The sequence below is a fragment of the Erythrolamprus reginae genome, chromosome 4, assembly GCF_031021105.1.
Source record: "Erythrolamprus reginae isolate rEryReg1 chromosome 4, rEryReg1.hap1, whole genome shotgun sequence".
In the NCBI taxonomy this organism is placed as follows: domain Eukaryota; kingdom Metazoa; phylum Chordata; class Lepidosauria; order Squamata; family Dipsadidae; genus Erythrolamprus; species Erythrolamprus reginae.
In genome coordinates this window covers 14,995,372-15,011,111 of record NC_091953.1, presented here as the reverse complement: position 1 = coordinate 15,011,111, position 15,740 = coordinate 14,995,372, and the positions used below count along the sequence as shown (strand labels likewise).

Here is a 15,740-nt window from a genome sequence, read left to right as displayed (position 1 = left end):
AAGGAGTTATGCCCAATGTTGCCAAGGCAGGTTCTGGGAGGAATTTCCACCCTGTTAGTTTTTGGCCTCTGCAGGTCCTTTGTTATAGTTGAATTTAAATATTTAAATTTACGTATTTAAAGTTACGTTATTTAAATTTATGTTAATTTAATAAAGTGACCCTATATTTAATCCATACAATGGATTTACTTTACTCTGCTTCCAGGGCAATTGGTAGTAACTTGGCAGCCTAGGTCACTGGAACCAGCAGTGGCCCAGCTGCCATCTTGTTTTTTAAGTACTGCGCATACACGCCCCTCTGTGCACTATGTCCCCAAGCAAACCAGTAGTGGAAGAATACAAAACCCACCCCTGCATCATTTAATTAGGTACTATCCAGGGTTGGCTAAAAGAGGATTGGCAACATAAATGTTTAAATAAATACATAATAAATAAATCATATGTAGGGTTACTGATAATTTCCATTATGTTAGCTTCAGGGAAGAATTAGAAATAAGTTCCTTTTTAGTTGTAGCACTACTCTCTGGAATAATTTTCTTTAAGAGATTATTATCACTTCTTCTCTCTTCATGAGATTTAAGAAGTCTTGAAAAACAGACTCGTGTGAAAGAATTTTTAAAGGTTAAAATAATAATTCAGGGATTTTTAATAATATAGTTTAAATATGCTATATTGTTTTATCGGATGCTTTTATCGTGTTACTGTCTCTTGTAAACTGCCAGGAGTCCTAAGGGAATAAGGCAATATTGAAACAAAACAAATTAACCAAAAAAGGTCAAAGCTTGACAGCAGATCTATGAATTGATTACCCTTCAAATTATTTATCTGAGATATAACGCTCCAGATCTAAAATAAATAAATAAAAGATTTCTTCTTCCACAACAAATGATGGTGAATTTTATATTATTAACCTGCAGTTAATAAAACAAAACAAAATGCACTTTACTTTACTTTACTTTACTTTACTTTACTTTACATAGATAGTCCTTAATTCTAGCCTTCCTATCAGACAAATATATGAAATAATAAAAGAAATTATATAGCAGAATTGAATCCTCATCATCACACTGGACAAAATATATAGTGGAAGCAGGAGGAATGGACCAATTAAGCATACTAGGTTTGGAGAGAAAAAAAAAAAGTTGATTTTGCAGTGAATAGGAACTGATCCAGTTTTCATAGTCTGAACCAATATTCAAACTGGAATAACTTTCTGAGCAATGCAGATAAAAATTAGCACCACTGGGGAAAGTTTGCACAAAAGTGTACATTAGGGAAAACAGTGCTTTGTGAAAGAATACTGTGCTGAAAGACTAAAGGGATATTTAGCTCACTTAGCTTACTGCACGAATCCCAGCGACCAGTTAGGTCCCACAGAGTGGGCCTTCTCCGGGTCCCGTCAACTAAACAATGTCGTTTGGCAGGACCCAGGGGAAGAGCCTTCTCTGTGCTGGCCCCGGCCCTTTGGAACCAACTCCCCCCAGAGATTAGAATTGCCCCCACCCTCCTCGCCTTTCGTAAGCTTCTTAAAACCCACCTCTGGCGTCAGGCATGGGGAACTGAGATATTCTTTCCCCCTAGGCCTTTACAATTTACGCATGGTATGTTTGTTTGTATGTATGTTTGGTTTTATAATAAGGGTTTTTTTTAAGTTATTTTAGTATTGGGTTGGATTGTTACATGTTGTTTTTCATCACTGTTGTTAACTGCCCCGAGTCTGCAGAGAGGAGCGGCATACAAATCCAATAAATAAATAGATAATAAATAAATAGATAGATTAGGAGCTGTTTGGGGAATGTAGCTGCAGGTTGCACTCTGGGTAATGTAGTATGTGATATGTGACCCCATCTGTGTGTTCTTATTGGCCATCAAGCTGTCTCTAGGCTGCTGGCAGTATCTGGTTCCTATTGGTACATTTGAGAATGCCACACTGGTAGTAAAAATAGAGCTGTGCGCGCAGTTCTGGGTGTTCTGCGGGCACATGTGCATGTCCCTATGGGATTTTGGTTCTGCGCATATGCAAGAAGCAAACTTTCATGACAGGATGCATACATGCATGAGATTTTGGTGATTTTTCCTTCTGCGCATGTGCAAAAGCGAAAAAATTAGTGAATTCTCTCTTGCGTATATCCCCTCGTAAGATTTTGCTCCCTGTGCATCCGCAGAAGCAAAATTTCACTGGGACGTGCATGCATGCCCACAGGACACCCAGAGTTTCGAGCGCAGTGCACTGGTATCAGTGGTAAGAGGAACCTGCCTGTGGCTGCTGGAGAATTCTGCCATGCTCTTCAACATCCATTTTAAAGTCAAAGAGCCATGTAGCAGCCTGCAGATAGCAGAAATGAATCTCTTTTCACCTATGTGCAGGGGTGGGCAGCAGGTAGGATGGGGTAGAACGCAGTTCCACCAGCAGAAATGAAGATGTGTGTGCAGCTCCAGCTGATCGGCGGCTGTCACTTCCTGGTTTATGGGTCTCAGCTCGGTTTGTTTATTTATTTATTTATTTGTTTGTTTGTTTGTTTATTTATTTATTAGATTTGTATGCCGCCCCTCTCTGAAGACTCGGGGCGGCTAACAACAATAAAGAAAACAATGTAACAAATCTAATATTAAAAAGTAATCTAAAAAAACCCAATTTAAGAGACTAATCATACAAACAAGCATACCATGTATAAATTCTATAAGCCTAGGGGGAAGGGAAAAAGTTTCAATTCCCCCATGCCTGACGACAGAGGTGGGTTTTAAGGAGCTTGTGAAAGGCAAGGACGGTGGGGGCAACTCTGATATCTGGGGGGAGCTGGTTCCAGAGGGTCGGGGCCGCCACAGAAAAGGCTCTTCTCTTTTCTTTCCCTGCTGCGTCTGCGCTCCTTGCTTTTTTCCTCTTTCCTCCTTCCTGGCCTCATATAAGCTTCCCTCTCTCCTGCCCGGCTCCCCTCCAGCCTCACATGGCCACCTCTCACATGAGGTGCAAGCATAAGGCGTGGGTGGAAGCGGCACTGACGGCATTTATGATTCTGGCAGCACCTGTTCACCTAGCTACCCAGCCTGAGGTGGGGGGCAACCCAGGAAGGAGAGCACGGGAAATGCGAAGCAAATTGTCACCCCAGCAAGCGACACTGGTAAGGTTGTAAGTCGAGGATTTAACAGTTCACTTGAACAATGATGATTGTCACATGACCGGCAATCACTCCTACCCAGTCACATGACCATTAAGCTACATCCACAAAATAAGCCACACCCACAGTGTGGCAGTAAAAAATTTGGCTTTTCATTACTGCCTATGCAGAATGGGACAGATTATGGACATAAAATCTGAGCAATTTCATCTCTTAGTAAATGATATGAAGATACCAGACAATAAATGCAATCTGTATGTTTTACCCATTTGTGTGGAGTTTTATCTGACTTAGAAAAGAACTAAGCTTGGACTAGAATAAAGACACATATTGACAATTGCTGCAGTTTGTGAAATTCACTTTTAGAAAAAAGACAGGCACATAAATGAATAGATTAACATAATCTCATAACTGAATCTTTTAAAACAAGACCTGGAATGGGTTTAAGTTAAAAAAACACCCCATAATGTATGTAATCCTAGACATATGACCCCAGCTGATCCCAAATTTCCATCACTAAGCAAGACCATTGTTGAGTTTTACCCCATTTTATGCCCTTCTTTGCCGCAACAATTGAGTGAATCACTGCAGTTGTTACATTAGTAACGCAAGTTGTAAAACAAATTTGGTTTCCCCCATGAACTTTGCTTGTCAGAAAGCCACAAAAGGGGATCAAGTGACCCCGGGATTCTGCAACATGGGTCCATTGGCCGCCTTCAGGCCGGCGGCGATTGCGGTGGCACGAGGAGAGCCACAGGACACGGGGGGATCTGGTGGCAGAAAGGTGAGTGGGGGAGTGGCAAGTGGGGTGCAGGATGGAGGCGCCCCCTCCCGCTCCCCAATGTCCCAGTGTGCCCCGCGTCGTCGCGGAGCGTGACGCGCTTCCGGGAGGCAAGCGAGCGGCTTCCCCCATTTAAAAGGGGGGAGGGCTGCTCGCCTCCCTCTTTCGACGCACTGCTGCTGGCATGGCCAGGCTGGCACCCACCCTCCCTCCCTCTACGTAGCGTGATCAAGAGGTCGCCATAGGGGGCCGAGTAGGAATTTTTGGCGGCTGTTCAGTTTGGCTGTTTTTTCACCTACTCCATGCTATGGGAGCAGGGATGCGGTTAAGGGGTGTCCGGCATACTCTAGTTTTAATTAGGCTAATTTGGCAATCCATCCGGCATTTAATTTCCTTGTCCCTCTGGTCACGTGGATTAGATTAGATTAGATTTATTGGATTTATATGCCACCCCTCTCCGCAAACTCGGGGCAGCATATAAAGCGGTAAAGGGCGGAAAATGGAGATTTCAGCAACTGTGTGATCTTCTTTGGGTACCTTTTGGAAGGTAAACGGCCGCTCCCTGACATGGCTACAGGGCTCGGCCGACTCGAGTATGGAGGGGAGATGCCATTGGGGCTCACCCACCACACGCCCAGAGTCGAGTATCTGGGTGGGTGAGCCTCCCCACACGCAAGGGAGCAAAAGGGGGAGAGGTCACGTTCAAGTTCAAGTTTAAGGTGACCCCCCTTTTTGCTCAGCAGGAGGCTTCGCCCAGAGTTGCTCAGAAAATTTGGATTGACGTTTCCGCCCTCTTTGTCTTACCTCTGCAGGTCTTGTTTGATTATAATAAATGTGACCCATTTTATAACCCATTACTGTGTCCGTGTGCTTACTCTGCGTCCACCGCAACATAAGCACAAGAGAGTTAGTTGCCATATGTCAGAATTTTAATTGCATGACTGTGGGGATAAGTTTTTTTTTTTTTTTTAGTGCCGCTGTATTTTCAAACGGCCACTAAATTAAAGGTTGTAAATTCAGGACTGCTGTACACTGATAAAATAGGCGGCTCAGCTCCATTGCTAAAACACGTTAGCTACCTGTAGGTTGGGGCAGGATTTCCTCTGGCTTGACAACTGAGAGACACTTTCTTCTCCTCTGAATCCATGGGAAAGATCACATGGTCCGGTTCTTGAATAAACATCGGCCCATAATCGACACCCTCTATGAAGACAAAAAAGGAACATCTCCTTCAGAAGTTGCTAGTCAACATTTTTGCTCAGAGCAATGAATTGTGAGTCTGGTTCGGTACAAATTTTTGAGATCTACTTCAGAAACAATTTGTTCTCTTCCCAATCATCAAATGATATAAATAAGCTAAACGTTTAAAAATCAAACATTCACATGCATATTAATGGCAGCAGGGCGAGGCTACACCCACCCACCTGGACATCACCATTAAAAAAAAATCCTCTGGGTATGCGTAAAGAGGATGAAACATTTGAATTTATTAAATCAAATAAATGATATACAGAAGATTAGATTTTAGATTAGATTAGATTTATTGGATTTATATGCCGCCCCTCTCCGCAAACTGGGGGCGGCTCACAATGTAAAAACAATACATAATAACACATCCAATACCCACCAATCCAATTACAATTTTAAGCTAAAAAATTCATAAAAAACAACCCCAGAATATTAAAAAAACAAGCACGCAATCAATCTAACACCAAAACAGCATGGGCAAGGGGGAGATGTTTCAGTTCCCCCATGCCTGACGGCAGAGGTGGGTTTTAAGGAGTTTGCAAAAGGCAAGGAGGGTGGGGGCAATCCTAATCTCCAGAGGGTCGGAGCCACCACAGAGAAGGCTCTTCCCCTGGGTCCCGCCAGATGACATTGTTTAGTCGACGGGACCCAGAGAAGGCCAACTCTGTGGGACCTAACTGGTCTCTGGGATACGTGCGGCAGAAGGCGGTCCTGAAGGTATTCTGGTCCGGTGCCATGAAGGGCTTAAGTATTAAGGATAGATGTATATTAAGAAATTTAAAGGATAAGGGGTTTTTTTTGAGTGAGTAATTGATTTTAAATATTCTATCATATTGTTAAACTAGATATAATGAAGTAGATTTTAAATTAAATGAAAGAAATATTGACGTTTTAAGGATAGTTTTATATTAAGAAATTTAAAAGATAAGGTTTATAAAAAAAAATTAGAGTAAGTAATTGATTCTAAATAATTTAATATATGGTTAAATTAGATATAATGAAGTAGATTTTAAACAAAACAAAATTACAAAATTAGAATGCTATATCAGACTTCAGATTAAATGTTCTACCACTGTTCATGTTTTCAGAGGCCAGTTATTAAGGGGACTTCATCAGCCATTTACTCACAGTTCTCAAAATCAATCACAGCTAATTTTTAAAGACAATATAAGTACTTGAATTACTTATTAAACCAAAGTGCCTGCTTAATCCAAATGTGTGCCTGGCCCTGTTATTCATCATTTAAATCTTTAACTTTAAGTCTACCGTCCATTCCAAGTGAAATATGGCTTTCCCATAAACCCAGGCAAGATGCACTGTATAAAAAACAGGACTGGGCATGCTGAGGTGGAAGGGAATTGCTGTTTAAGTAAGATAGAATTACAATATATGTATAAACCTTAATGGCATCGGATCAGAATATCTCCGGGACCGCCTTCTACCGAACGAATCCCAGTGACCGGTTAGGTCCCACAGAGTTGGCCTTCTCCGGGTCCCGTCGACTAAGCAATGTTGTTTGGCGGGACGCAGGAGAAGAGCCTTCTCTGTGGTGGCCCCGGCCCTCTGGAACCAGCTCCCCCCAGATATCAGAGTTGCCCCTACCCTCCTTGCCTTTCGCAAGCTCCTTAAAACCCACCTCTGTCGTCAGGCATGGGGGAATTGAAATTTCGCTTCCCCCTAGGCTTATAGAATTTATACATGGTATGCTTGTATGTATGAGTGGTTCTTTAAATTGGGGTTTTTTAGATTACTTTTAATATTAGATTTGTTTACATTGTCTTTTTATATTGTTGTTAGCCGGCCCGAGTCTTCAGAGAGGGGCGGCATACAAATCTAATAAATAAATAAGTAAGTAAGTAAGTAAGTAGGTAGGTAGAGTTCTATCATACATATCAAACGAGTGTCTAGTTTAAATTGGCACTTTGCAGGGGGGGAAAGATGGTCTTTTATCCCCCCACCTCTTTGGTTTGAAAGAGAATATGCTTTCATAATGCACTTCAAATATATTTCTAAGAAAAAAATGTTTGGTGAGTATCTTTTGCTTATGTAATTAAGAAATGGGCAGAAGTTGAATATCTGCCTCGTGTCTTTTATTGTATATGCAGCTCTCTAGTGGTTTCAGGAGTATTCATGTAGGGCAGTAGTTCGCAATATGAGGCCCATGCCCCACAGGGGGTGTTGTGATTAGCTCTGGCCCTGCTCCTGCCCCAAGGACTGTGGATGTGGGGGAGACATCCACATGCTGCAGGCCTGTTTTGCCCCCGGTGGAATCTGCTGATGAAGGCTCCTCTGACCAAGAAGACATGAGTGACAGGGAGGAGGAGAGTGGGGCAGACAGCTCAGAAGGAGATCAATTATCTAGCTCCTCCTTGGATTCGGAACAAGAGTTAATGATACAGCCACGCATGTGGAGAGCGATGCATAGGCAACAACAACTGAGAGATTATTATCAGAGAAAATGAGGCCACCTGTGGTTGGGTGGGGCTGTGGTAATTAGTGAGGCTGCTATAAATAGCAGCCTGTGGGTTTGGCCATTGCGGAGGATTGTCTGATCGTTGTGTTTCGTGACTGCTTTACTGACTTTGACTTTTTGTGTGCTGATTTCCCCCCGCTTTGAAACTAAACCAGAGCAAAGTGTGTTTCACTTTGTGAACGAAGAAGGACTGTGAATTGCCTCACAGCTGCAAGCTAAGTATCATAGAACTGATAAGGGACTTGTACAAATTACGTTTGTTTGGAGACGAGTGCTCTTGGCTATACCAAAAGAGGGCTTGGTTTAAGTGAATTTTCATTATAAAGAACATTGTTTTGAATTTTCAAACGTGTGTGTGTCTGAAATTTGTACCTGTGAAGTTTTGGGAGGATTCTACCAGAGAGCCCGACAGAACAGGGGGGCAATTTGATTTTTAATGGGGACAATTGGAACCTATGTTTAAACCAAGTTAATTCTTTAGGCTCCTCCACATGAGTAGGAGTTCACTTTTTGAATAATAAGAATTATATGCCGGTCACCCAAATCTGCAGGTGCATCAGCTTGCATTGAATGTGCAATAGCAACCATGTTAACTTTTGACACTCTTACGGACACTGTCCCTGCCTGCGAGGAAGTTTGAACTATGAGAACAACTAACTCAAAGTAACCAGCCACTTTCCAATTAACCAATATACGCAACACAGGGCAACAGCTTTTTCTCGGCTGCTGAAAATGTCACCCATTGATTTTCTGCTTGTCATGATCCAGCCAGAAGAAAAAGAAATGGAAAACGTTAGCTTCCTGGAAATTAGTTAAAGGACTTGTAGCTTTTTGCATAAACACTGCTCTACATAAATAAATGACAGAATAATTTGCTTTGTGTCTTTCCGTTCCTAATCCCTGTGATTGAATGCTTTTAAACAAACCAGTGGTTTTCATCTGCTAATTTGAAAGCTTTTTGTACGCAGACAAAAAACCCCCACTTTGGGTGCCTAAACATTGGCGTGATTCGGTCCTTCTCAATAGACATAATGATTCAGATCAATCCTTGTCAATTTGGTTTCTCAGAGGAGCACAAAAGGAATTCCTAGCAAATCACAATATGTGACTATTGGCAATCTATCTCTGGGAGATTTATCTGAACACATCTCTAGATATTTATTTTTCATTACATTTCTACATCACCCAACTTCAAAAGATCTGAGTTGCTTGCAAAAGATAACGACAGCACGGCCAATAGAATATATAATGCCCTCATCACCTCGAGATTCGACTACTGTAACGCTCTCTACATGGGGCTACCTTTGAAAAGTGTTCGGAAACTTCAGATCGTGCAGAATGCAGCTGCGAGAGCAATCATGGGCTTCCCAAGGTATGCCCATGTTACACCAACACTCCGCAGTCTGCATTGGTTGCCGATCAATTTCCGGTCACAATTCAAAGTGTTGGTTATTTATTTTATTTTATTTTATTTTATTTATTTATTGGATTTATATGCCGCCCCTCTCTGAAGACTCGGAAATTGATCGGGAACCAATGCAGACTGCGGAGTGTTGGTGTAACATGATCATACCTAGGGAAGCCCATGATTGCTCTCGCAGCTGCATTCTGCACGATCTGAAGTTTCTGAACACTTTTCAAAGTGTTATGACCTATAAAGCCCTTCATGGCATCGGACCAGAATATCTCCGGGACCGCCTTCTGCTGCATGAATCCCAGCAACAGATTAGGTCCCACAGAGTGGGCCTTCTCTGGGTCCCGTCGACTAAACAATGTCGTTTGGTGGGTCCCAGGGGAAGAGCCTTCTCTGTGGTGGCCCCAACTCTCTGGAACCAGCTCCCTCCGGAGATTAGAACTGCCCCCACCCTCCTTGCCTTTCGTAAACTCCTTATAACCCACCTCTGCCGTCAAGCATGGGGGAATTGAGACATCTCCCCCGGGCCTATACAATTTATGTATGGTATGCTTGTGTGTATGCCTGTTTTAATAATGGTTTTTTTAAATGTTTTTAAATTATTAGATTTGTCATAAATTGTTTTATTTTGTTGTGAGCTGCCCTGAGTCTACGGAGAGGGGCGGCATACAAATCTAATAACCCTAACCCTAACCCAGCCCTTGACGTGAGTGACATCAATTTGGCCACTTTTAAGCCAGTCACATGTCCTTTAAGTCACTCTGCAACAGGACCGGCAAGCCACTCCTATCTGGTCACATAGCTGGCAAGCCACACCCACAAAATAAGCCACTCCCACAGTGTGGAAGTAAAAAAATTGTAGCCCTTCACTACTGTAACATCAACTTTCTTTTCAGACCTGAAAAGAATCAAATGATCTGAAATTTATCTAGAATCCTACAAAAATCACAACAGGACTTAGATTACACTAAACCATAGTTTGCAGTGTACGGTAGCTTTAGACATTTTAATGTTGTGATATAAAATATGGTTTTACAAAGGGTTTCAATTGTCTTTTCAACTGTATACATGGTATGTTTGTATGTATGTTTGGTTTTTATATATTAAGGGGTTTTAATTTGCTTTTAGTATTGGATTTTATTGTATATTTTCATGATTGTTGTTAGCCGCCCCGAGTTTTTGGAGAGGGGCGGCATATAAATCCAATAAAACTTGAAACGTGAAACTTATGTAACTTGGTGGCCTGGGTTGCCAGAACTGGCAGTGACTCAGGCCTACCATGCCCTAGAGCTGTTTCTCTTGGTGGTATCGTAGGCACCGCCATCTTGTTTTTAGCTTCTGTGTATGTGCAGAAGATTTTTTAAAATAAGTACTGCACATGCACACATGTGCAAAATGGCCCAGCAAAACAAAAAATAGAAAACAAAGAATCATTGGATGGTTCAGTGCTGAGAGCTGCATAATGCATGGTTCTAAATTCCCAAAGGTCAAAATTATCTAAGCTGACTCCAGACCAAGTTGTGTTTTCTAACTTTAGCTATAATTTGTAAGCAAGAACATAAAATGGGAGGAGAAATTAATAGGTTATAACGAATCATGACAAGGATGCTGATACATAATAAATCAATGACTTTCCTTAACAAAGACAGATCTATTGAGAAATAAATGCAGACAAGCATATGGTATCACTTAATACCATTAATTTCCCAAGGGCAGTATTACTTTTCGCCTGCTTTTCATCAAGATTTTAGTAACACCTGTCAATTGTCAACCTCCTCCTGGTTCTGAACTTCAGCAACTTTCTCACAAATTCTAAATTGCAATATATGTTATCCAACTGTAGCAGTATTTCTCAATCTTTGACAGCTTAATGATATGTGAATTTCGATTGGCAGAATTTCCTGGGCAACATACTGGCCAAGGAATTCTGGGAACTGAAATCTATACATTTTCAAGTGACCAGGGTGGACAGTGAATATTTAGGAAGGGAGCATTAATATCCATCAAATTTATGCAGACTTACGTAATTTTAACTTGGTGTCTGCTAAAATTATGTGAGTCTGCATAAATTTGATTGATATCAATGCTCCCTTCCCAAATATTCATATATACGGTATTTTCAAATATTCACATACAGTTTCAGCAAACTATTAAGCCCTCCCATGCAAAATGTGGAGTTTAATACATTTGGAGTGCATGTTTCCTTAAACTACACAGCTTTGTGCCTATTTTGGTACTCAGATTGCCTGCAATATCTATTCTTTTCATATAAAAATTAAAAATATTCATTTAAAATATGTGAATTTCCCTAATGTTTTCAAATAGTCTTAAAAGACAATAAATATTATTCCGTATTAATTTGTTCATATCTATATCATTTTTGCTTGATTTAATTAACTGCTTTTATCTTGTACAGTTATTTATTTATTTATTTATTTATTACTTACTTAGATTTGTATGCCGCCCCTCTCCGAAGACTCGGGGCGGCTCACAACACGATATGACAAATCATAAATAATCTGACAAATTTAAAATATTTAAAGATTTAAAAAAGACCCCATATACTAACAGACATACACACAAGCATACCATATATAAATTAAACATGCCCAGGGGGAGATGTTTCAGTTCCCCCATGCCTGATGGCAAAGGTGGGTTTTAAGGAGTTTACGGAAGGCAGGAAGAGTAGGGGCAGTTCTAATCTCTGGGGGGAGTTGGTTCCAGAGTGCCGGTGCCGCCACAGAGAAGGCTCTTCCCCTGGGGCCCGCCAACCGATATTGTTTAGTTGACGGGACCCGGAGAAGGCCCACTCTGTGGGACCTAATCGGTCGCTAGGATTCGTGCGGCAGGAGGCGGTCTTGGAGATATTCTGGTCCAATGCCATGAAGGGGTTTAAAGGTCATAACCAACACTTTGAATTGTGACCGGAAACTGATCGGCAGCCAATGCAGACTGCGGAGTGATGGTGAAACATGGGCATACCTAGGTAAGCCCATGACTGCTCTCGCAGCTGCATTCTGCACGATCTGAAGTTTCCGAACACTTTTCAAAGGTAGCCCCATTACAGTAGTTGAACCTCGAGGTGATGAGGGCATGAGTGACTGTGAGCAATGAGTCCCGGTCCAGATAGGGCTGCAACTGGTGCACCAGGCGAACCTGGGCAAACGCCCCCCTCGCCACAGCTGAGAGATGTTTTTCTAATGTGAGCTGTGGATCGAGGAGGATGCCCAAGTTGCGAACCCTCTCTGAGGGGGTCAATAATCTCCCCCCAGGGTGATGGACGGACAGATGGGATTGTCCTTGGGAGGCAAAACCCACAGCCACTCCGTCTTATCCGGGTTGAGCTTGAGTCTGTTGACACCCATCCAGGCCCCAACAGCCTCCAGGCACCGGCACATCACTTCCGCCGCTTCGTTGACTGGGCATGGGGTGGAGTACACATACTGTATATTTTTTACATATATAAACAGTTAAATTAAATGTTTAAATTTTTGGGGTAATTACAAAACTGCAAGCGGTGTGGGTGTTTTAAGAAACTGCAAGAGGTATGGATGACTTGATACTTCTTTGCATTGTATGGATCTCTTAATTTGTTTGTACCACTCCAGTTTTGTAACTTTTGACATCTGTTACTCCTTTATTTTGATTATTATGATACATATTTCCTTGCCCTTAGCAGTTTCTTACTGTGATCTGTCCAAGGCCATTAAAAGTTAAGTGGTATTTAATAGAATCAAATAGAACAGAATTTACACCTGCTAAATGGCAGTATAACTGATTTGCAAATATTGTTATAAATGAATGAGCTGCAAATCAATGAGAATATTTCATTCATTCAGATCTAGGACGTGTTATTTGAGTGTATATTTAATTCACTGCTTTATTCTTTATTCAAAACACCAATGATTGCTTCATTGCTACTGAAGAGGAAGCTAGATATAAATATTCAAAAATAAATAAATAAATGAATAATAAAGAAGGAAAGAAAGAAAGAAAGAAACAAACAAACAAACAAACAAACAAAACATTCATGTAAAAAAGCCCTAATATGTTGAAATACAATTTTCTTTTTACTGGAAATCTGTTTTAATACAACTGTTCAACTTATCACATTACTTGGCCTTGTGTAGGAGAACATATACAGGCTGTTGTTGTTTTATCAAAGGAGGAAATTCTACTATGTACCGAAAGGACTTTGTTGTTGTTAACAGACAATTGGATTGACAGCTCAACCCCATTGATTTAAACAGCCTATTCTAAGTATGCTGAAGCCTGAACTAAACGTAATTCAGTTTCAGAGCCTGCTGGGAGAAAATCGAGGTAATCAGTTCTGCTACCTCTCTTGGCAACTGGTTGTTCAAACTGCTTTTACTGTTAGATTTGTCTTGAAGCTCCGAAGGATTCCTCCCACCCCTCCTTCATGTAACTTAAAAATATTATTCTGTGCTCTGCATTCTGGAACAGGAGAGAGCACCACAGGCCTTTTGGTTCTAGGTCAGGGTTAGCAAACCTTTGTGGCCGAAACGGGAGCGTGCGTGCTGGAAACCGGAAGACCAGCTGCCCAGGGTGCATCTGCACACTGGGAAGATCTTTCAGTTTCCGGCACACAAATTGCCACAAGCCAACTGGTCTTTGTGCATGTATGAATGCCAAAAACCAGAAGACCAGTGTGCGTTCTCATCCTTACTCAATCTCCTTTGCTCACATATCCACTTCCCTTCATCTCTATTCATAGGACTTGTTTCTGGTCGCTGAGTCACCCTTGTTGCCATTGTCTGAATATCTGCCTGTTTGCTTCTGGCCCTTTTAAAGCACGATTCCCATAACTGAGCACAGTCCTTGAAATTGGCTGATTTAATAGAAAGTGAAGTGTTACGATAGTTCCCCAAAGCAGCTATTATTCATTAATCCGGACATCACTTTTCACTTTTGTATTCATTCTTTGACCATTTGCTTTCAATTTGCAATTGCTATGTACCACCTTCAAATTATGAGTGTCCGTGGTCTTTCAATTAACCTTCATTACTGTGGAAACACACCTTCTGAATTTATTTCTGAATTTATTTTTTGCAAATTTTAGTGTACATCGACAGCAAATCCAATTAAATAAACAATTGGACTTCTTCTTCTTCTTCTTCTTCTTCTTCTTCTCCTCCTCCTCTTCTTCTGCTTCTTCTTCTTCCTTCTTCTTCCTTCTTCTTCTTCTTCCTCCTCCTCCTCCTCCTTCCTTCTTCTTCTTCTTCTTGTTCTTCTTCTTCTTCTTCTTCTTCTTCTTCTGCTTCCTCTTCCTCTTCTCCCCCTCCTTTCCCTTCCCTCCTTCCTTCCCTCTTCCTCTTCCTCCCTCCGTCTTGGATTTTAGCTAAGGCACACTTTCTTTCAATTGGATGAAAGCAATAGTGTCTTTTGATTTAAGGCTAAAACATGAAACTTGCACCAGTTTTGCAAAAGCTCACTAAAGAGGACAGAATGGTTTAAAATTTGGGTTTTAGTTTTAGGTTTATACTTGTATTTTTTAAGCTTGTATTTTGTATGCATTTAATTATGTAAGCTGTCCCGAGTCCGTTGGAGAAGGGCGGTCTGGAAATCCAAGTATATAAAATAAATTTAAAAATATATTTCAATGTTAGAATGTTGGAAACTCCAGATAGTGTAAGACGCGGCTGCGAGAGCAATCATGGGCTTCCCTCGATCTGCCCATGTTACTCCAACACTCTGCAGCCTGCATTGGTTGCCGATCATTTTCTGGTCACAATTCAAAGTGTTGGTTATGACCTATAAAGCCCTACATGGCATCGGACCAGAATATCTCCGAGACCGCCATAAAGTCGGCCTTCTCCGGGTCCCGTCGAGAAAACAATGTCGCTTCGCGGGACCCAGGGGAAGAGCCTTCTTTGTGGCGGCCCCAGACCTCTGGTATCAGCTCCCCATTGGAGATTAGGACTGCCCCCACCCTCCTTGCCTTCCGCAAACTCTTGAAAACCCACCTATGTCGCCAGGCATGGGGAAATTGATTCTCCCAGCTGTCCCGCATTATGTATGGTTTGCTGAATTGTGTGATTGTTTTTAATAAGGGTTTCTTAATGTGTTCTGGTTTTAATATTGGATTTGTAAATTTTATTGTTGTTGGAAGCCGTTCTGAGTCTTTGGAGAAGGGCGGCATACAAATTGAAATAATAATAATAATAATAATAATAATAATAATAATAATAATAATAATCAGCTAGAGAAATTAGTGAAATACGAAGATCTAAAAATCGAGCTGCAACGACTCTGGCATAAGCCAGTGAAAGTGATCCCAGTGGTACTTGGCACGCTGGGCACAGGGCCAAAAGATCTCAGTGGACCTTTGAAAACCATCGGAATTGACAAAATCTCCATCTGTCAATTGCAAAAGGCCACTTTACTGGGATCAGCAAACATAATTCGCCGCTACATCACGCAGCCCTAGGTGCTTGGGAAGCGCCCAACTGGTGATGAAATACGAAATCCAGCATAGTGATCTCGTTTGCTGTGTTGTATTGACATAATAATAATAATAATAATAATAATAATAATAATAATAATAATAATAATAATAATAATAATAATAATAATAATATACTGCGGCTGAAATTCAGCCAGTTTTCAGACTTCTATCATTCTTGTGGGTGAAAATAGGTGCAACTGAAAGCTGAAAGATACTCTAGTAGTTTGAGCCTGGGGAAATCT

The 15,740-nt window shown here is 41.3% G+C and overlaps 1 protein-coding gene across 1 annotated transcript in view; it reads right to left on the bottom strand.

Annotated features, from left to right (window-relative positions):
• Positions 1-15,740, bottom strand: part of CNTN5 (contactin 5) — a 439,109-nt gene that overhangs the window by 298,420 nt on the left and 124,949 nt on the right. Inside the window, exon 3 of the mRNA XM_070751525.1 lies at positions 4,977-5,100. Coding sequence (XP_070607626.1) covers positions 4,977-5,100 — 124 coding nt within the window. The remainder of the gene's footprint in view (positions 1-4,976; positions 5,101-15,740) is intronic.